Raw genomic sequence first — 22,679 nt, 5'->3', positions numbered from 1 at the left:
CTCTGCGCAATGCTGTCGCGTGTGAGGGTGAATAAGTGACCCATAAAGCGCCTCCTACACCATTCAACCACTTATGTCTAAGTGACGAATGGGGGAGTCTTTGAGAAGCCTTTTCATTGTAATTTATTACTCTGTTCTGTAGTTGCATAGTTGCACCAGCAGAAGTCAGACTGGCGCTTTCTACAGATAGGCTACTGAGTGTTTCCGTACACCTCAAAGGTTAAATTCAACCTGGTGTCAATGCTGGCATCATGCATTTGCACTGAATAATACATTTGGACAGTGTGCGAATAGCTCATTGACTTTCGAGGCTGGACTTTAAAATTTGCCTCAGTATGTTGTTTTTAAAAAAGGGCAATCGGTTGAGGGTCGTTATTTGGCGCCCCTAGCTAACCATTTAGGCTAAATAAGTTTAAACAAAATAGTATATTTATACATTATTTATAATAAATTTTTGTAATGCATAAATTTGTAACGTTGCGTTTGCTATGTATGTGTGTGTGTGTATATATATATAATATCCATATTTACATATTATTTACCGTATTTATATGATTAGTTTTTATTTTTGTGATGCATACATTTATAATACGGCGTTTGCTGACAGTAAATATTATTGTTATATACATAGGCCTATATATATATATATATATATACACACACACACACACACACACACACATATATACACATATATATATATCCTATAAATGCATTATATTATATTCGTTATATTAAAATATCTAAACGGAAATCAATTTTAGCTAAATTTCACTTTTTGATTAGGTCTAGCATCATGTTTCGTGTATCCATCCCCAAATGCCACAAATTAACCAATAAAGCCTGGTAAATATTAAGTCTTGTCCAGTTGTTCTCAGTCCAGTTCTTGAAGTACTCCAGTTCCAGCATTTTGACTTTCTCCGTTATCTGACACACCCAGTTCAGGTCTTGTAGTCTCTACTAATAAGCCGATGATACAAATCAGGTGTGTTAAATGAAGAACTATCCAAAATGTTCAGAGCTTGGCTTCTCAAGGACCAGGACTGTGAACAACCGGACTAGAGGTTTCCTAAAATAGAGTGACTGTCAATTTTTTGTGTCTTAAACACACACACGCACGCACGCACACTCACGCCCCAACCCGCCCACCAATTGACAGTAGTGTGAGAGAGCGCGCGCGTGAGAAACACGCACACCTTACGAATTCTTTGCATACACAATCAGATCCTCTCACACCATAGAGTGAGTTTAGATGAGTTACGGTCTCTGTCACCTCTATCCTTGTTTATCGCGTGCGCACTCAACCTGTGCGTAATATTGATGCGTCCACTTGCATCTCCAGTCGTTCTTGCGCGTCTGGCGATGCGGCTGTAACGACGCGCCCCTTAGGTTCACGTGCCACTTTTCATGGCTCTTTTTTCCCGTGCAGGTCTAATAATCATTGTGCATGGTTGAATGTCATCGCTTTACTTAACGGACTACAGTTTCCTGCTGCTGGATCACGCACTGAACCTGTGGTTAGATATGACGCATCAGGCACAGTAGGGACGCGTCTCGGAGAAGCAGAAAGGTTTCAGACAGAAGGGACCAGCGGATCTGGACTACACAGGCGTCATGTCTAACACGACGAAGAGCAAAAAGGAAAAGGAAATTATTACGGAGTATGAGAGCCAAGTGAAAGGTAAGAAGAACACTCTCGCACCTGATGGGCACCTGGAGACGGACTCTCGTCTGATGCATCTAATACAAACCTTGTGCATGCGTTAAATTTACAACATGTTGGCCAAATAATATTTCATAATATCTTTGTTGAATTATTACTGCCTGTTTTGTGTGAATTGATTCTCAGAATATTAAATCGTTCTGCTGGAAATTGTTAAGCTGGTGGGTGTGTTTTAAAACGTGTTAAGTGGTTTCTTGCATTCTTTTGCTGGTTATAGCTGGTTAATCATCTTTGACCAAGTAACTCAAAATGGTCAAGATGGTTTTTGAAACATGGTTACTGGTCAGCCAGCTAATGACCCTGCTGGATTAGCTAGAAACCAGCTGCGAGCTGGTCAAGATGGTTTTTGCAATGTGTCTTACTACCAGCTACAAACCAACCAGCTGGTCAGTATGACTTTTGCAACATGACATCTGGTCAGTACGCTTAAGGTTTTTCTGGTGGGTTTTGAATTATGGTAGCTGTTTGACCAGCTAAAAACCAGCTACAAATAAGCAACCAGCTGGTCAAGTTGGTTTTTGAAACATGACAGCTGGTCATCCAGCTTAATGTGTTTAAGATGAGTTTTGGAACATGGTAGCTGGTTGACAAGATGATAACTAGCTGGTCAGGATGGTTTTTGCAACATGGCAGCTGGTCAGACAGCTTAGTTATAAACCAGCCAGACTAAGATGGTTAAAATTAGTCTTGGAACATGATAGCTGGTTGACGAGATGATAACCAACTGGTTGGATGGTTTTTACAACATGGCAGCCTGTCAACCTGTCAACCAGCTTAATACTAGCTAGACACCAACCAGCTTAAGGTGGTTAAGATGAGTTTTGGAACATGTTAGCTGGTTGAGATGACAACCAGCCGGTCAAGATGGTATTTGAAACATAACTCATAACCCTAACCAGCTACAAATAAGCAGCCAGCTGGTAAAGTTGGTTTTTGAACATGATAGCTGGTTGACAAGATGATAACCAACTGGTTGAGATGGTTTTTGCAACATGGCAGCTGGTCAACCAGCTTGAAACCAACCTGCTGGTGGTTAAGATGAGTTTTGGAAGAAGGTAGCTGGTGGTTGACCAGCTAATAACCAGCAATCAGTTGATCATACAAGCTGAAGATCTGATTATACAATATGGTTACTTGAGAAACCATCTCAAGGGGATTAAGATGGTTTGTGGACCTGTTATGTGGATCACTAGATATCTACCAGCTTAAAAACCAGCTATCAGTTGGACATACCAGCTCTAGATGGCTTTTTCACCAGTTAATAACCACCTTGGACCATGTTTCAAAACAAGCTTAAGCTGGATTTCCAGCAGGAAGTGAGAGGCTTAAGTGAGGGAATTATGAAAATGCATGCTGCTTTTCCTTCAATACATGTATTATCAACATAATAACATATACAGTCCACCCTGCATCATTTGTTTGCCCTTACAGCAGGGCGTTCGCTTGTGCGCTCGCACTCGTTTAACAGTGTGTAATCGATGAAACGGAAAGGGTGGGAGCGCAGCATTGCAAAGGCTTCATAGCAACCCTTGTCTCCAGCGCTCCAACTGTAGTCAGGCAAAGCTGTACAGCTTAAGACCTCAAAAATTTTAAAATATTTTGGAAAAAAAGCTGGAATGATAAAAGCACAGATTTGCTTTCCATAATGCTGATATTTAAATGTAAGCAGCCGAGTTGCTGTCTCAGCTACTATTGGCCAATGGTGGTCCGGGTGAGGGTGGTCTCTAGGCAACATGCTGATAGATCGGTGTAGTATTGGGGCCGCTGCTTTAGCGCACGCGTGGCTAAGATGGATGAACATATGGACGGCTCTCGTTGTCAAATGTAGGTTTGTGTGCACGACACGTGCACAAAGGTACACTCCACATTCAACAGACAACAGGCTCTTGCTGCATTGTACATGTTTCCATGGATACTCAACCACCAGTGTGTGTGAATGTCCAATGGGGAAGCGATGGGTATCTGGCTGTGTGTGTGTGTGTGTCAGGGAGCAAGATCAGGGAATCCTCCTGCCGCAGCAGTGCTGTTTAGTATGGACCGCACGTACGGCCATGTGTGTGGCATACAGTAGTGTGAGTAAGGATGGATTGAGACAGATGAGTGATTTATGGTCATAAGGGACAGCGCTGTTATTCTGCGATATTACAGACACACGTTCGTTTGCTTTTCAAATGTGCCTAATTTACTTTTTATTGATTGAAATTGTTGCAGTTAAATTCGTTCTGTGAGCGTGGATGTGTAAATGTGATTGCTCAAATTTTTATCGGAATCAAAAAAATAGGTTCTGTGGAAAAAAAAAATGTCCTCAGGGAACATGCTCGAGTTTGTCAATGTCCGTACAGGAAATGGTTTTCTCTAAGGGAGGAAGTTAGAAGGAAAGAGAGGCACATGACCTTGACTGTATCTGCATCTACACAGGCGTGCACACACACACACACACACACACACACACACACACATTGAACTACACATTTATGATAATTAAAAGCAGTGTTATTTCAGTATCACTGATATATAGTTGATGTTAATTTTTTCAATTATATATTTAAAGGTTTAGTAATTTTGTGTTGTCAATGCCTCTATAGTTTATATATAATCTAGTTTATATATAATGTATATAATAGTTTATATAAACTATAAAGATTAGTCTATATATAAACTATAGAGATTTTTCACACACACACACACACATATGTCTGGTTTGCTATCCTTGTGGGGACTCTCCATAGGCGTAATGCTTTTTCTACTGTACAGACTGTATATTCTATTGCCCTACAACTAAACCTACCCCTTACAGGAAACTTTTTGCATTCTGTGTGATTTATTAGCTTTACCTCAATTTAGGTCCCCACCATGACACGAGTCCCCATGAGTCTGTGTGTATTCAGGTTTAAGTCCCCACCTGAATAGAAAAACAGGTACACACACACACACACACACTGTATATTATATTGTTATTTTATTATATTGCATTATATTATTATGCACAGTATTATTCTTTATTTATTAGATTTGGTTTAGTGTTATTTTAGTATCATTGAGATACAATTATAGCTTTTATACTTTGAATCAGCCTAGTTTAAAAGTCTAACGACTAGCTTAAATGTTTTTTTGTTTTGTTTTTTCAATTAACATTTATTTTATTTCAAGTAATTTTATGTTTTTATGGTTTTAGTTTAAATTCAGTAACCTTGCTTGGCAACTACCTGAAATAATTTTTTTTTTTTAAGTTATTGATCTGTATAATTTTAGTTAACGTGTACTTATTTCAAGTAACGCAAATGTTTTTATGGTTTTAGTTAACTATAATAACCCTGATTCAGAGCGAGTCAGTTTAATGTGGAAAACATTGGTGTATGTGTGTGTGTTGTTGCATGCGCATTCCTCAAAATATTTTTGCTTCATCAGCAAGAAACGGCTCACGAGCGGGTGACTTTTTCAGTCCTGTAGGGAGCCTGTGTTGTACAAAAGCTTTACATGCATACAACTAGAACAGTATGCGTACAGTATGTTATCATGCAAGGTTTAATCTTTTCCAACATGCGATTATAACCACAAAATGAAAGACAGAAAATGAATTGATATCTTACAGTATGGCATTGCCATAATACTGTGTTTTAGCCTGTTATTCTCACGAGATTTGATGCCGGGTTGCACTTCTGGCTGCCGTCCAGTCCAAAGCCACAAACACACAGATACACATCATCGTCCGAGGCCGCAGACTGACTTGCTGGTGTACTTCCTCTGCCTAGAGTGACTGTATGAATCACATTTATTGTGGCTCAGGGGATCCACTCCGCTACAAGACATTTCATCTCTTTGTTCAGAGTCCCAGAGAAGGAGTCGTCAGAGTCCAAACATCTCACAATAAATGTTCAGAGTGAATGCAAAGCGACATAAAACGGGCTCTACAGATTAAAGGAACAATTCTAGTGACTTTGGGAAGCATTATACTGCAGATTTTCCAGAATTCAACAGTCATTTATAGAAATGGTGCCAAATGATACTGATGATGATTTTTTTTTTATGGTCATGCAGAAGGAAGAAAGCGGTTTTGATTGACCACATCCTCTTGTTCGTGTCACTGCGTCACATAAATGATGAACTTTGGGTTTTTCTGATATGAAATTATGAGAAATGACCTGCTTCTTTAAAAGTTAAAGATTGTTCTTATGAAAGTGCCATTTGATTACGTGTGTAACGGCTCGGTTTAAACACTAGTTGAAAAGTACACCGATTATATGGACCTGCAAACCTGCAATTTAACTGTGTTTTAGATTATATATATTGCAGGGAATTGGATGTGTGTGTGTGTGTGTGTGTGATTACTTATATTTTCAGGGGAAAAATTGTTACCTCTGCTTTTAGGGTTATTTGGGGACATTCTTAACTGTGGAAAATGTCAATAAATATTTATTTAAATAATTCAAATTAAACAAATATTAATTATAATAAATATAATTCAAATTAGAATTTAAATATAATATAAAATTATATTAAAATAATAAAAATAAATCAATTTTAATGTTAAATAATATTTAAAATATAATTATTTTAAAAGCTATATGTATTTATCTAAACATATTTATATAATATATTTTGTTAGGCTGTTCAAATAGGCTAAGAACAAATTGTGTATAAGATCAGAAAATGTTCTTAAATTCAGTGTTGGCTTTTTGTTTTGCATTATAATTCATCAAATGCAGTACATACTTGGTATGCGATTTCAGACGCAGCTTATGAAACGCCTCATTTAAGTAATGAAGTAAACGTGTATGTGTGGACAAATGGTATTGTAACACAAGTAAGGCGATGGCGAATGCTGAGAGGAGGACAAGGACCAGATGTCCACAGTGTGTGTGTGTGTGTGTGTGTGTGTGTGTGTTGTATGTGTAATATCGTCTCATCCTCATGTACCCATCCAGCCCTGGTCATGTTTCAAAGTAATGATTGGAAACAGCAAATGGCCTCACTTCCTCTTTTTGAGAATAGACAGTGAACAAATAGCTAATTTGGTCAAAACTGATTTCTTTGTGTCAGACTCAAGACCAGACAGATTTCCCAGCCACCCACTGCATGTATTTATAACAGGAACCCTGTAAGTCTCATTAATCAAGTATAGATATCGATCCAGTAATCTATTAAAGACAACAGCGGAGAGGACCACATATACTGCAGTACTTACTTCTAAGGATTGTGGGTCTTAAAGCCTGTCTTTGACTTTTACTCTTGGTTTTAAAGCAGAAAGCGTAGTTAGCCAAGCTTGTTTTTCAGATTATCTTCAGTTTTATTTTGATTTAAAACAGAGATGTGCTAATGGAGCTTAGTCAGGGTAAACGCCGTATTTTGATTCATGTGGATAAAATTTCTTTTTGCAGTTTTAATGTTTTGACTGTTGCTTCCTAACAGCCTCATTTACATTTGTGTCAAATTAAATATGGCATGACAGTCAGGTCAGTGACAGTTCTGGTCTGGTGTTGAGTCATTGTCTGTCTGTTTAGTCCTGAGTCCTGACACGTTCTCTTTAGCGGTTCGTATCTACTGACCTTGGATTTGTGAGTGCTTGATTACATTTGTTGTGTCTTGTGTGCTGAATGAAGCATGAATGCTGACTTTTCCTTGACACTATGCAAAGACTTTCACTTCATCAGTGTGTGTGTATATATATATATATATATATATATATATATATATATATATATACATACATACAGTGGGTACGGAAAGTATTCAGACCCCCTTAAATTGTTCACTCTTTGTTATATTGCAGCCATTTGCTAAAATCATTTAAGTTCATTTTTTTTCCTCATTAATGTACACACAGCACCCCATATTGACAGAAAAACACAATTGTTGACATTTTTGCAGATTTATTAAAAAAGAAAAACTGAAATATCACATGGTCCTAAGTATTCAGACCCTTTGCTCAGTATTTAGTAGAAGCACCCTTTTGATCTAATACAGCCATGAGTCTTTTTGGGAAAGATGCAACAAGTTTTTCACACCTGGATTTGGGGATCCTCTGCCATTCCTCCTTGCAGATCCTCTCCAGTTCTGTCAGGTTGGATGGTAAACGTTGGTGGACAGCCATTTTTAGGTCTCTCCAGAGATGCTCAATTGGGTTTAAGTCAGGGCTCTGGCTGGGCCATTCAAGAACAGTCACGGAGTTGTGAAGCCACTCCTTCGTTATTTTAGCTGTGTGCTTAGGGTCATTGTCTTGTTGGAAGGTAAACCTTCGGCCCAGTCTGAGGTCCTGAGCACTCTGGAGAAGGTTTTCATCCAGGATATCCCTGTACTTGGCCGCATTCATCTTTCCCTCGATTGCAACCAGTCGTCCTGTACCTGCAGCTGAAAAACACCCCCACAGCATGATGCTGCCACCACCATGCTTCACTGTTGGGACTGTATTGGACAGGTGATGAGCAGTGCCTGGTTTTCTCCACACATACCGCTTAGAATTAAGGCCAAAAAGTTCTATTTTGGTCTCATCAGACCAGAGAATCTTATTTCTCACCATCTTGGAGTCCTTCAGGTGTTTTGTAGCAAACTCCATGCAGGCTTTCATGTGTCTTGCACTGAGGAGAGGCTTCCGTCGGGCCACTCTGCCATAAAGCCCCGACTGGTGGAGGGCTGCAGTGATGGTTGACTTTCTACAACTTTCTCCCATCTCCCGACTGCATCTCTGGAGCTCAGCCACAGTGATCTTTGGGTTCTTCTTTACCTCTCTCACCAAGGCTTTTCTCCCCCGATAGCTCAGTTTGATTATACTGATTGGACTTGATTAGGAAAGCCACACACCTGTCTATATAAGACCTTACAGCTCACAGTGCATGTCAGAGCAAATGAGAATCATGAGGTCAAAGGAACTGCCTGAAGAGCTCAGAGACAGAATTGTGGCAAGGCACAGATCTGGCACAGATCTGGCCAAGATCTGGCCTTAGGAACCTTAAGCGCAGCAGAAATTTTTTTGTAACCTTGGCCAGATCTGTGCCTTGCCACAATTCTGTCTCTGAGCTCTTCAGGCAGTTCCTTTGACCTCATGATTCTCATTTGCTCTGACATGCACTGTGAGCTGTAAGGTCTTATATAGACAGGTGTGTGGCTTTCCTAATCAAGTCCAATCAGTATAATCAAACACAGCTGGACTCAAATGAAGGTGCAGAACCATCTCAAGGATGATCGGAAGAAATGGACAGCACCTGAGTTAAATATATGAGTGTCACAGCAAAGGGTCTGAATACTTAGGACCATGTGATATTTCAGTTTTTCTTTTTTAATAAATCTGCAAAAATGTCAACAATTCTGTGTTTTTCTGTCAATATGGGGTGCTGTGTGTACATTGAGGAAAAAAAATGAACCTAAATGATTTTAGCAAATGGCTGCAATATAACAGAGAGTGAAAAATTTAAGGGGGTCTGAATACTTTCTGTACCCACTACATACATACATACATACATATATATATATATATATATATATATATATATATATATATATATATATATATATATATATATATATATATATATATATATATATATATATATATATATATATATATATATATATATATATATACACATATATATATATATATATATATATATATATATATATATATACATATATATATATATATATATATATATATATATATATATATATATATATATATATATATATATATATATATATATATATATATATATATACATATATATATATATATATATATATATATATACACATATATATATATATATATATATATACATACACATACACATATACATACACATACATTATTATAGAAGCAAAGATTGGTAAGGACTTAAAATGGCATGTACAGTTAATTAATATTTTATATATTTATATAATTAATATATATTATATACACACACACACACACACACATATATATACATATATATATATATATATATATATTTATATAAAACTGATTTGACATTTTTAAATCAACAATAAGATCTGAAAACATCTAAATTTAGGTTGTTCAGCTCAAATCGTGCTAAAGAGTTTTTGTTCCAGCAGACACGTAACGATTCTTAAGACTCATAAGCAAAGATTGGGCAATGCTAATATGATTTCTTTAGACTGAGAGGACAGAGTGTGTGCCTGAGATTAAAGCAAAAGCTGAATGAAAAGCTTAAGAATTAAATTTGCTTCAGATGAATAGAGGAGAGCGAGAGAGGAGGAGATACAGATAAGAAGTCTAAGGAGAAATGGGAAATAAATGGGAAGTAGCGGAATAGCGTATAACATGGTGACGTATGTGGGTTTTTTTTTTAGAGGATAAAAATGTGAGTTCCCCTTTCTTCCACACAAATAGGATATTTTTATGTTTATGGGGGCATAAGTGCATATTTTGCTGCCATTGTGGTCTGAAGTTCCCATTTTTATAAATCATGTGAATATGTATGTGTGTAATGCTGCTGTACAGCATGCCTGCACACTCCTTACGCTCTCAGGTTGCTGAGCAGAAGCCTTGTTGCCATGGAGACAGTCTGGGTCAGGCGCATGCCGCAGGGTATCAGACGTGCTCACCGCGGTCACAAGTTCAAAGGTCAAATACCAGATAGACAGCGACTTGTGAAGACGAACAATTTGAAAAAATTATAAAAGGCAGTTATTTTATGGCAGTGACTAGAGCACATTATTTATACACTGGCGTGTTTTATTTTTCATCAAGCTTAAATGTCTATATTTACGTATTTGCTCAGCACAGCAGAATGGGAGTTTTATATTTCTTGACAAGATGAAATCCATCCGCATAAACAAACATGTTTCCGATGCTTTTATATTGTTTTAATTAGCAATGTCTGCCTGTTTTGTGCTTCAAAGGCTTGTGGAAATGACTCACTGTCTATTTATTTGTAGTTTTGAAAGCAGTTTCAATGCACTTCCAGTTCCGCAGTTGTTTCAAGCTGATTTTTGCCCGTGAGTTTGTTCGTAACTGGTTTGAAACTGTGTGGAGGCTCTGAATGCACATTATCCAGATGACAGATGAGCGTGTTTCGAGCATCAACACGAGTGGAGGCAGGGGACGGCCCGTGTGAGGAAGCGCTTCGTTGCAGTCGGATGTTTTGTCTCTGGAGATTTTCTCAAGAACAGCTCTGTCAGCAACAGCTGGACTGGTGAAAGACTGATGCATTGTCTAGGCCAATTAATTGTCCAATATTTGGCCACTTTGAGATTATCATTATCAGCCAGGAGCATGCCAGGTTGCCAGTTGCTCCTCCAAATATGGAGCTATATGTTGACAATATGTGTATATAAGTAGTTCATGTGACTCGTGCACTTATCAAATACTTCTGAAGCATTTTTCAGCAGTTATTATTTCATTAGTATTATTCATTTTAATTATTTTATTTTTATTTCTAATTATATATGTATATATTAGGGCTGTCGCGATTCGTTGATTTTATTAGACTATTCGATTTTTAAAAAATCATCGACTTCATTTTGCTCGCGTCGACTAACCGGCAAACTCTATCTCTGCATGTTGTTGTGAGTTTGGGTTTATTATAACGTTAATCTGGGAATGCAACGTGCGCCATTTCATCAGATTTGTGACCCTGGACCACAAAACCAGTCTTAAGTGTACATTTTTCGAAATTGAGATTTATACAGCATCTGAAAGCTGAATAAATAAGCTTTCCATTGATGTATGGTTTGTTAGGATCAGACAATATTTGGCCGAGATACAACTATTTGAAAATCTGGAATCTGAGGGTGCAAAAAAATCTAAATATTGAGAAAATAGTCTTTAAAGTTGTCCAAATGAATTCTTAGCAATGCATATTACTAATCAAAAACAACGTTTTGATATATTTACAGTAGGAAATTTACAAAATATCTTCATGGAACATGATCTTTACTTAATATCCTAATGATTTTTGGCATAAAAGAGAAATCTATAATGTTGGCCCATACAGTGTATTTTTGGTTATTGCTACAAATATACCCCAGCGATTTAAGACTGGTTTTGTGGTCCAGGGTCACATTTGTAAGGTAAATCATTTATAAATCTACACATACACAGGAGAATTCATCGCGATTTCAAAATAAAACTCAAACCCTCACTCTGAGTTTACACGTTTTGATGTCCACATAAGTTATTCATTTAATTACAGTGGCTATAGCATTTCTGTCCTAAAGAAATGGCCAAATATTAAAGATTAAGTCGACATTTGAATTAAATGGTGCTTGGTCAATATTAAACAAGGATTAGATTGCACCATAATGTGTAAAAATAATTATCAGGCTGTTGGCGCCCCCTGCAGGCCTTTGTTGTAATGCGTAATGTAGCTCTATTGTTTATAATAAATTATGTATTTTAACAGTTTTGTTCAATAAAACCATATGATTTCTTGATTTTGAGACTTTATTTGAACTAATTATTATTGCATCATTGCTATTATATATGTATTTTAAGTCATTTTAAAAGCTATTGTTCACTTAAATCTATTTTTATTACCACAATATATATATATATATACATAATTATATTATAAGGCTCTATGGAATCCATTTTATTTTTATTTATCAAAAAGCCTGTCTAATTAATTGAATTTTACGGTTTTATTTGTACCAAATTCTGTTTTCCATTATTTTCTGGATTCCATTTTAATGGTTCCATTTGAATTTTAATAATCAAAAGCATCTCCAATTAATTGATTTTATATTTTAAAAAGTATTTATTTATTTATTTTATTTCAGAAATACTGCACATTTACATTTTTCACCTAAATAAATTCTGGTAAATATTATTTCTGGTAAATACTCCTTTAAGTGGTTTTTGATTATAATTTTATTAGTAGTAGACTAGAACACGTGGATATGTTGCCATTCTTACACTATAATACTGATTTCAGTGATTTGGACTATGAGATAGACACTTGCTTCTTGCACTCTATGTTGCACTTTACTTATGCTTTAAAAAAAAATTTCATAGACATTTGGTTTTGGTTTAATAAAATATTCTTAAGTAAAATTGTTGATTTTTTTTGTGGGAAATTAATCGTTTAGATTAATCAATAAATCAGTCGATAGATTAATTGAAATAAAAATAGTCGTTAGTGGCAGCCCTAGTGTGTGTGTATATACAGTGGGGCAAACAAGTATTTAGTCAGCCACCAATTGTGCAAGTTCTCCCACTTAAAAAGATGAGAGAGGCCTGTAATTTTCATCATAGGTATACCTCAACCATGAGAGACAAAATGAGAAAAAAAAATCCAGAAAATCACATTGTAGGATTTTTAAAGAATTAATTGGTAAATTCCTCGGTAAAATAAGTATTTGGTCACCTACAAACAAGCAAGATTTCTGGCTCTCACAGACCTGTAACTTCTTCTTTAAGAGGCTCCTCTGTCCTCCACTCGTTACCTGTATTAATGGCATCTGTTTGAACTTGTTATCAGTATAAAAGACACCTGTCCACAATCTCAAACAGTCCAACTCCAAACTCCACCATGGCTAAGACCAAAGAGCTGTCAAAGGACACCAGAAACAAAATTGTAGACCTGCACCAGGCTGGGAAGACTGAATCTGCAATAGGTAAGCAGCTTGGTGTGAAGAAATCAACTGTGGGAGCAATTATTAGAAAATGGAAGACATACAAGACCACTGATAATCTCCCTCGATCTGGGGCTCCACGCAAGATCTCACCCGTGGGGTCAAAATGATCAAAAGAACTGTGAGCAAAAATCCCAGAACCACACGGGGGGACCTAGTGAATGACCTGCAGAGAGCTGGGACCAAAGTAACAAAGGCTACCATCAGTAACACACTGTGCCGCCAGGGACTCAAATCCTGCAGTGCCAGACGTGTCCCCCTGCTTAAGCCAGTACATGTCCGGCCCGTCTGAAGTTTGCTAGAGAGCATTTGGATGATCCAGAAGAGGATTGGGAGAATGTCATATGGTCAGATGAAACCAAAATAGAACTTTTTGGTAAAAACTCAACTTGTCGTGTTTGGAGGAGAAAGAATGCTGAGTTGCATTCAAAGAACACCATACCTACTGTGAAGCATGGGGGTGGAGACATCATGCTTTGGGGCTGTTTTTCTGCAAAGGGACCAGGACGACTGATCCGTGTAAACGAAAGAATGAACGGGGCCAAGTATTGTGAGATTTTGAGTGAAAACCTCCTTCCATCAGCAAGGGCATTGAAGATGAAACGTGGCTGGGTCTTTCAGCATGACAATGATCCCAAACACACCGCCCGGGCAACGAAGGAGTGGCTTCGTAAGAAGCATTTCAAGGTCCTGGAGTGGCCTAGCCAGTCTCCAGATCTCAACCCCATCGAAAATCTTTGGAGGGAGTTGAAAGTCCGTGTTGCCCAGCGACAGCCCCAAAACATTACTGCTCTAGAGGAGATCTGCATGGAGGAATGGGCCAAAATACCAGCAACAGTGTGTGAAAACCTCGTGAAGACTTACAGAAAACGTTTGACCTCTGTCATTGCCAACAAAGGGTATATAACATCAGTTATTGAGATGAAATTTTGTTATTGACCAAATACTTATTTTCCACCATAATTTGCAAATAAATTCTTTAAAAATCCTACAATGTGATTTTCTGGATTTTTTTTTTTTTTCTCATTTTGTCTCTCATAGTTGAGGTATACCTATGATGAAAATTACAGGCCTCTCTCATCTTTTTAAGTGGGAGAACTTGCACAATTGGTGGCTGACTAAATACTTTTTTGCCCCACTGTATGTATGTGTGTGTGTGTGTGTGTATATATATATATATATATATATATATATATATATATATGAAGAGCTCTATAATACTGATAAAATATAATTATTATATTATTTAATATTTATTATTACATAAATATTGCATGTCATTGTTGTACATGTATTTCTAAATAAATTTGAAAGGTTCTTTACAACTAAATGCAGATTAAGTTTTTATTTTCTAGACCATTGTTGTATTTACAAATTAGAATTAAACAGTAATATTATAAGCTTTGATAGCCCTAAAAATAGGCTTTGTATTTTTCCCTATGAATGGCTTACCTATAGCTGTCGCTGCATATTAAACTGTGAAAGTGTTGTAAAAAATTGCACTCTGGAAAAAGAATCAGGCACCACTCAGGCAGTGCTGACATTCATTTGGCACATTTTTTTTGAATATCACCTCTGATTCTCTGCTGTGTTTCAGGTGTTTCTTATGTTCTATCAAAAGAGTCACCTTGCTCACCATGCCACCGACGCAGAACACACAAACACACACATACGCGTTACAAGTCTCCACTTCTCACAGTCCCTCCCACCCTCCTACACACACACACACTCACACCCACGCAGAGCTCACGCCAAGCCTGCTGTCTCATCTGTTATTTCGAGCCGGAGAGGCAGTGTGACATTAAACAGTTGGTCTATGGAGAGAGAAAGAAAGGGGGGGAAAAGTGTGAGGGAGAGGAATAAAAAGGAGGGAGAGAGCGAGCTGCTGAAGGGGAACAAGGGAGCATTATTAAAAGCATGCAGTTATTAAAGGAGTAATTTGTGCAAAAATGAAAATTCCTCATCCTCATGATGTTTAAAACCAAGGCTGAACCCTGTATTCAGGGTTGGGGAAACAAAATGTAAGAATCAACCATTTTAAAAAGCCATATCAATGTGAATTTTTGTGGGATGGGGCGTGGAGGGTGTCCTAGGGGGAATATTGGGGTGTTTATGGCTCGGTTTCAAACCGTGTGGCTGTTTACATGCTCATTTCCACGCAATTACAATTAACAGGCAATGCATCTTTTTGAAGCTTCCAGAAGGATGCAAAAGCACTGTAGAAATATCTTGTGGTTCATATGACTTATGCACTTGTACGTATATGTGAGGAACAGACCCGAATTTAAAATGTAATTCACTGAAAATCTGTCCTAGTTCTGTTTGGTGCGTTCGTAAGAAGACATGAGAAAAGTACTAATAGTCTTACAAATATTTCTTTTAAATGATTGGTTTAAAGTGAGAATGATTTGTTCACAAATCTAACTAGTGATTGAATTACATTTTAGATTATCGATGGATAATGGCTTGTATTTCATGCAAAGATATTATATGTCTTGACTTGATAATATATAATATATGAGAGAGAGAGAGAGATAGATAGATAGATAGATAGATAGATAGATAGATAGATAGATAGATAGATAGATAGATAGATAGATAGATAGATATACATATATAGATATAGTCTGGACTATATTTAACTTGTATATCTTTGTTATAATATTTAACTTAAACTAAATCTATTAAAACATTTGTTAACTCAAAGCTGAAACTAAATATTAAATGAAAAATTTGTCAACTGAATGAAATAAGTTCCGACTAAAATTACTAATTGGAAATAAAAATAAATAAATAAATAAAACTGAGACAAAAATAAATTAAACCTAAGTAATAATAATAATAATAATAATATAATACATATAATAATAAAAATAATAATAATAATAATAATAACAACTGAATAATAAAAGCTCATTCAAAATATTAATGAATAAAAATTTAGTGTATAAATAATTCTAAAATAACACTGCTTCAGATGAATTCGATTATAATTATTATAATTTATTATATGTTTGAATGGAGAATGGCTTCTGAACATTCAGCTTTGCCAACACAGGAATTGCATTTTTAAAAATATTAAAATATAAAAGTTTTTTAATTATAATAATGTTTCAATACTATATTTTTAATTACATGCAGCCTTAGTATTTTAATTGCACTAAACATGTATATGTTGTTTATATGTATTTTCCTGCCTTAATATTAAACAGTGTTTTCTGTTGTCTCTATTAGTTTAATATATATTCATTTATTTTATTTTATTTTATCCTTTTTTTTAAGTGTATTTGTGCTGTCTTGAAAATAAATGGTACCTTTCGATTTATTTTCTTGCCTAATTTTTCATAAGAATTAGGTTATAAACGCATGAGTCTGGACTACTTTTATGATACATTTGCAGCTGTTTTAAAAGCTGAAAGCGAGTCACTATATAGTGCCTTTGTATGGAAACAGCAATGAGACTGGAACGGCATGATGGTAAGTAAATGCAGTAATTCTGACTGAACTATTCCTATATAAAGAAAAGGAGTGTGGAGTTTGAGGAGAAGTGGAGATGAGAACTAGGATGGAGAATCCTGAATTCCTCCTCCCATTAAACACACACACTAATCCCCATGGGATACTCCACTCCACTACCTGTTGTCTTGGCAACGGCAGTGAGTGTGATAACCAGTGTGTTGTTAAGGAAGAATCCAGACCGGCTTGTTAGGAGGAAAATCTCTGGTTCAGGGAGCACAACTTCACCCATCAGTGCTCACATTGTGTTCAAGTTGCTCCCAAACGTGTCATGTGATGTCACTTACACTGCAGCTGTCACTGAGAATCAAACACTGTCGGTTGAAATGGACGTTGTTAATTAGCTAACATAACTCTGTGTGTGTGTGTGTGTGTGTGTGAGCAGAGATACGGTCTCAGTTAGTGGAGCAGCAGAAATGTCTGGAGCAGCAGACGGACATGCGGGTTCAGCTCCTCCAGGACCTGCAGGATTTCTTCAGGAAGAAAGCTGAGATCGAGAGCGAATATTCACGCAACTTGGAGAAGCTCGCCGAAAGATTCATGGCCAAAACCCGCAGCACCAAGGACCACCAACAATACAAGTGAGTGAAGTTACAAGTGTGTGAGTGACAGAGTGTGAATGCACATGAATGATTCAAGAGTCATTTTCTACAAACGAATCGTTTGGTTCAGGTGCTTATTTCCTTTCCTTTCATTCACCTCCAAATCATTTCTCCCTCCCTGTTTTGTTCGACTGTGGTTTGCGGTGGATTAGGGCGACGTCTGGAATATTTTACCCATGATGCTCTACAGCTTCATGCTTGAAAAATCAGAGATGGCAGAGGAAAGGCAATTGCTGTGTCTGCTGTAGTTATTGTTCGTGTGTTTGTGTGTGTGTGTGTGTGTGTGTGTGTACGGGCATCTGTGTATTTGCTGTCTCATTAATGCAGATAACATTCTGCTGGGAAAATAGAGAGACGAGGGATGAGCGAGTGAGAGAGAGAGAGAGGGAGTTTCACAGTTTCTCTTCTGTTGCAGTTTTTTTTCCTCGTGCTGGGCACTGTTAGTGTGCTGGTCCTCATGGGGCTGTCCCATCGGATGCCTGCTGAGCTTTGTGATTAGTCACTGGCTGCTGAAGACATTCGCCTCTTTGGTCCAAAATGGCTTCCCATTGTCTTTTCGCAACAGCCATTACTAATATAGAAGATCATGTGTGAGAAACAAAATGGCGTCTTTTACCTTCACGTTGGCAGGTGGTTAAACCACCTTCACTCTCCGAACAAATGAGCAATTTGCACAGACACCAGTGCAATATAGTTTTTGGCAGTAAAAAACATAGTTCTACAAAAGTCTGGGGTCAGTAAGATTTTTTTTTTTAAATACTTTTATTCAGAAAGGATGCATAAAATTGGTCAAAAGTGATAGTAAAGACATTTATAATGTTACAGATTTTAGTTTCAAAGAAATGTTGTTCTTTCAAATTTTTGATCAAAGTATCCTGAAAAAAAACAAAAATCACTTGTTTCACAAAAATATTAAGCAGTACAACTGTTAGTAACATTGCTAATAATCAAAAATGTTTCTTGAGCAGCAAATCCGCATATTAGAATGATTTCTGAAGGATCACGTGACACTGAAGAGAAATGATGCTGAAAATTCAGCTTTGCATCACAGGAATAAATTACTTTTTAAAATATATTCAAATAGAAAATTGTTATTTTAAATTGTAAAAATATTTAGCAATATTACTGTTTTTACTGTATTTTTAATGAAATGTGAGCATTGTTTTTTTCTGTTTTTTTTTTAACTCTTCAGTATTAACAATATTTTACTAACTTATTTTTTTTAAAAGGATGAAATCACTGCGCTGTACCAACTCAAGGGGAAAAAAAGATCTGCACTGCCGTTTCTTATTAATTTTTGCAAACCAGATGCTTTTTAAAGTTGTTTTTTAAAAAAATTTAATGTTTTTTTTTATGCTGTCTTGAAAATGCCACTTGGTCAGATATTTTCTTGTTTAATGCAAATATATTTAGACATTTTAGTGTGCATTATGAGTTTAAATACTTTTAGAGGCTGTTGTATGTAATAACAATTCAGTGCATCAAATATATTATGGAAAAGTGAAGTGAGGAATATAATTTTTTACATGGAATGAGATTCAGAGAATTAACTTGTCGTCAGTGGTTTGCATGTTGATATGTTCACTAATGAGTCATTTATTATGAAGAGTGTATTCAGCAGGGAGTCATCTATAGAGATTTTATGGGTTGTGGGACATTTCCTTAACATCCTCAACCAGTCAGTTCAGTGAACTGCAGTTGAAATCTTCACCAAAGCCTCAGCATTTCTTGAGGATAAATACGAAATGGTTCATTAGTGGATTTGGATGACTACTTGATAAAAGCCACAGAGCGGCACTGTACAGCAAATCCAGGGCCACCCAGAGAGTCCTACAGCAGAGATGAAGATATTCACTTTGAATATCACCAAGTGATTGTGATTTGTGATTTTAAGCTTGACATTTTTATATATATATATACAATGACTGCAAAAAAGAAATGTACATTTAGATTACTACATATTAAAAGCCCACATTTCCGTGGCTTTCAGGAAGGACCAGAACCTGCTTTCTCCCGTGAACTGCTGGTATCTGCTACTGAACCAAGTGAGGAGGGAGAGTAAGGACCACGCCACACTCAGCGACCTTTACCTTAACAACGTCATCACACGCTTCACGCATGTCAGCGAGGACAACATGCGTCTGCTCAAGAAGGTGAGGTCAAACACTGGTCCGCTGGGAAGGTCGTTCCTGTCTGTACTATAATGTGATGGGATGCACGTATAATTACATCAAAATGAAAGCTGGAAAAAATATGCATTCGTTAAAAATCGTCGCTTTCAGTCAGCTGGTGGGAGATAAAACCTCTTGATATTTTAAGCACATTTCTCCTTTGGATAAGTAAAATGTGAACAACGTTTTACTCTCTAGTAACAGTGGTGTTAGAATTTTTTCCTAGCAGTTTGTTTTAATTTCTTCAGACTCTTAAACGCAGCTTTCTCAGATTGTGTGCACAGCTGTGGTTTCATTTTATGTGAATTCACCATTCATTATTCAGCCATTGTCTCTGTAGAATCCAACACAGTGGTGGTTTATTTATAGGATTTCTTTAAAATAAATAAATAGTATTTTTAAATGCATTTTTAATAAATTATTAAATCTAGTCAAAAAAGCCCTGCTAAAACTCAGTTGTGACACTCTTTAAAAGAAAAATGTGACTTGGTCAGTGCAAGAAGGTACTGCCTAACACGACCGATCAAAGAGGTAAAGCAACTTGAGTGGACATTTGAGTTGTTTTGATCTATCGTGTTAGTTCAGAATTGACAAAGCGAGGGCAGCAATTCTTGGTTGTATATTTGAGTTTGACCCAGCTCAGCCCTCACTCTCTGTCCATTATAACACACCTTGTGTGTTTTTTGGTCCACAGAGCAAAGAGATCATTTTCCAGCTGCAAGAAGACCTGATGAAGATTCTTAACGAACTCTACACGGTGAGCTTGTCTCATTCTCTCTCATCATCTGTTCAATCTCTTTTTGGATTACTTTTTCATCCCATCACTTTGCTGCTGCTTTTCTCTCTCACATTTTATCATTCCATCAATACGTAATTCGCCCCTCCGTCACTGACACTCAGTCTCTCACTTCTCTTCTTCCAGAACTCAACTGTATAGCTTTCATCTCTTTCATTTACTAGTTCTAAAATTTCTGCGTTGCTTTTTGCTTCGTGATAGCAGTTTTCCTTTTGTCTGCTACATCTGCAGCTGTTTATTTTAAACAATTCTATAGTTTCTGAAAAGACCAGTATGAATTTTCAGCATGAAATGGACTTACTTAAGGCATACAGTCCCAAACCATTCGTTAATAACTATCTTCTCATGCAGCCTTAGAGAAATCAGTCACATGACATTTACCTGTACAGCTCAGTTGATTGGCTCAAAAAGTATGCAAAAAAGTAAAATGGTACACAAAAAATAACTGAAAAAAAATAAATGCATGCATGCATGGATGAGTCTTTTCCATTTTAATGCTGACTTTAAGCTGGGTGGGAACTTTTCCTGTTGACATAAATTTTATTCGTCTGTAATTGTTTTTATGTGCAGTTGTGAATATTTGACCTGAATGTGAGCTTGTCTGACAGGACTGAAGTCTTAAAAGCCAGCAGCTCTTGCATAAATAACCTTGATAAAACAAAAACACACAGCGCACATTAAGTCTGTCAGCTGAGCTTACATCTAACATGAGGAATGCGCACTAAAAATGAGATGAATTCTCTGAACCAAAGTACTCAACGTTCAGGAAGTTTCCACCTCACAGCCCTCATGTAAGCAGTTTTGTGTCCCTGTTGAGAAGGATTTACATCAGAGTTTGAGAGCAGAGCAGGATGCATGTTGCATGATTTAGCTTTTGATGCTGGTCCACAATGAGCATAACACATTAAAGGAATAGTTCACCTAAAAATAAAATGTGTTTAAAATGTACTCGCCCTCAGGCCATCCAAGATGTAGATGAGTTTGTTTCTTCATCAGATCAAATTTGGAGAAATGTAGCATCACATCACTTGCTCACCAATGGATCCTCTGCAGTGAATGGGTGCCGTCAGAATGAGAGTCCAAACAGCTGATAAAAACATCACAGTAATATCTTAATATCTTGTGACGCAAAAAGCTAATGTTTGTATGAAAAAAAAAAAATCTATCATTAAATTGTTTAAAGGGTTACTCCACCCCAAAATGATTTTTATTTTTTTTGTCATTAATCACTTACCCCCATGTCGTTCCAAACTCGTAAAAGCTTTGTTCATCTTCGAAACACAAATGAAGATATTTTTGATGCTTTCTGACAGCTCTCTGACCCTCCCAGAGTCAGCAATGTAATTAACACTATCAATGTCCAGAAATGTAGCAAGGAGATCGATTAAAATAATCCATGTGACATCAGGGCCCATATTCTTAAAGATTCTAAGAATCCTTTTAGAGAGCTCCTAGTTTAGCCTAAAAATTACTAACTAGGAGTCTTAGCTTAAAAGTGATTCAGGACCACTCTGAGAGCAAATCTGAGCGAGGAAAAGACAAAAACTTTAATCTTAGTGAGGAGGCGGGGCTGACCCCGTTGCTAGCTATGACACAGTCTTTTGAAGACTGTGATTGGTTGGTTGTCCAAGAAGGAAATAAAAGCGCTTTTAAGAGTAGGGTTTATTATAAGCCTTCACTTTGAAATAACAGGCGTAATTTTTCCTGTTTTACCGTACTCTCTCGCGCTCTCTCTCTCTCTCTCTCACACACTCTCTCTCACACACACACACACACATTATATATGTATATATATTCTTTATTTTTTATTTACCGTACTGTCATACTTATCGTGTTTTATAAGAAATGAACAGTGACCCAATTCTGAAAGTGCTGTAACAGACCCAAATCATCGCTGCTGTATAGTTGCATTTTTCCAGGTGCCAAATATGTTAATGTAGTGATTACGTCCATTTCTGGCGCTATGGCATTTCTGCGCGGTAATGGAGATGTTAGAGTGTCTCTAATAAGCACGATCTAATGTTTAGTGTCTTATTAACTCACTGGCATGCATTGTGTGCAACACATTTCTTCTCCCTCTTCATGTTTCGTCCATTTTCTCCACTGCTAAAAAAAAACTTGTATGCCTCTTAAAAGTCCTCGTTCGTACTCCTAACAATTTTGGATCTTAAGACCTCTTTTAAGGGTTAAGATGCTTTCTGAATTACTTTTTTCTTTACTAGGATCTTTAAAATTTTAAGAGGAAGCACCCACATTTTTAAGAATTTTCTTAGAAT

The 22,679-nt window shown here is 36.8% G+C and overlaps 1 protein-coding gene across 3 annotated transcripts in view; it reads left to right on the top strand.

The window, feature by feature from the left end:
- Positions 1 to 22,679, top strand: part of srgap1b (SLIT-ROBO Rho GTPase activating protein 1b) — a 76,404-nt gene that overhangs the window by 33,858 nt on the left and 19,867 nt on the right. For 2 of the 3 annotated variants that reach the window (XM_058772308.1, XM_058772307.1), the window contains 4 exons: positions 1,430 to 1,681; positions 17,220 to 17,415; positions 19,427 to 19,589; positions 20,302 to 20,364. In XM_058772308.1, the coding sequence (XP_058628291.1) occupies positions 1,615 to 1,681; positions 17,220 to 17,415; positions 19,427 to 19,589; positions 20,302 to 20,364 (489 nt within the window). In that variant the 5' untranslated portion in view covers positions 1,430 to 1,614. Of the gene's footprint in view, positions 1 to 1,013; positions 1,682 to 17,219; positions 17,416 to 19,426; positions 19,590 to 20,301; positions 20,365 to 22,679 lie in introns of those variants that run through there. The other variant, XM_058772309.1, reaches the window with a different exon arrangement.

Source organism: Onychostoma macrolepis, chromosome 04 (assembly GCF_012432095.1).
Source record: "Onychostoma macrolepis isolate SWU-2019 chromosome 04, ASM1243209v1, whole genome shotgun sequence".
Lineage (NCBI taxonomy): Eukaryota > Metazoa > Chordata > Actinopteri > Cypriniformes > Cyprinidae > Onychostoma > Onychostoma macrolepis.
Note: the sequence above shows the minus strand (reverse complement) of the source record. Positions and strands in the feature narration are given on the sequence as shown.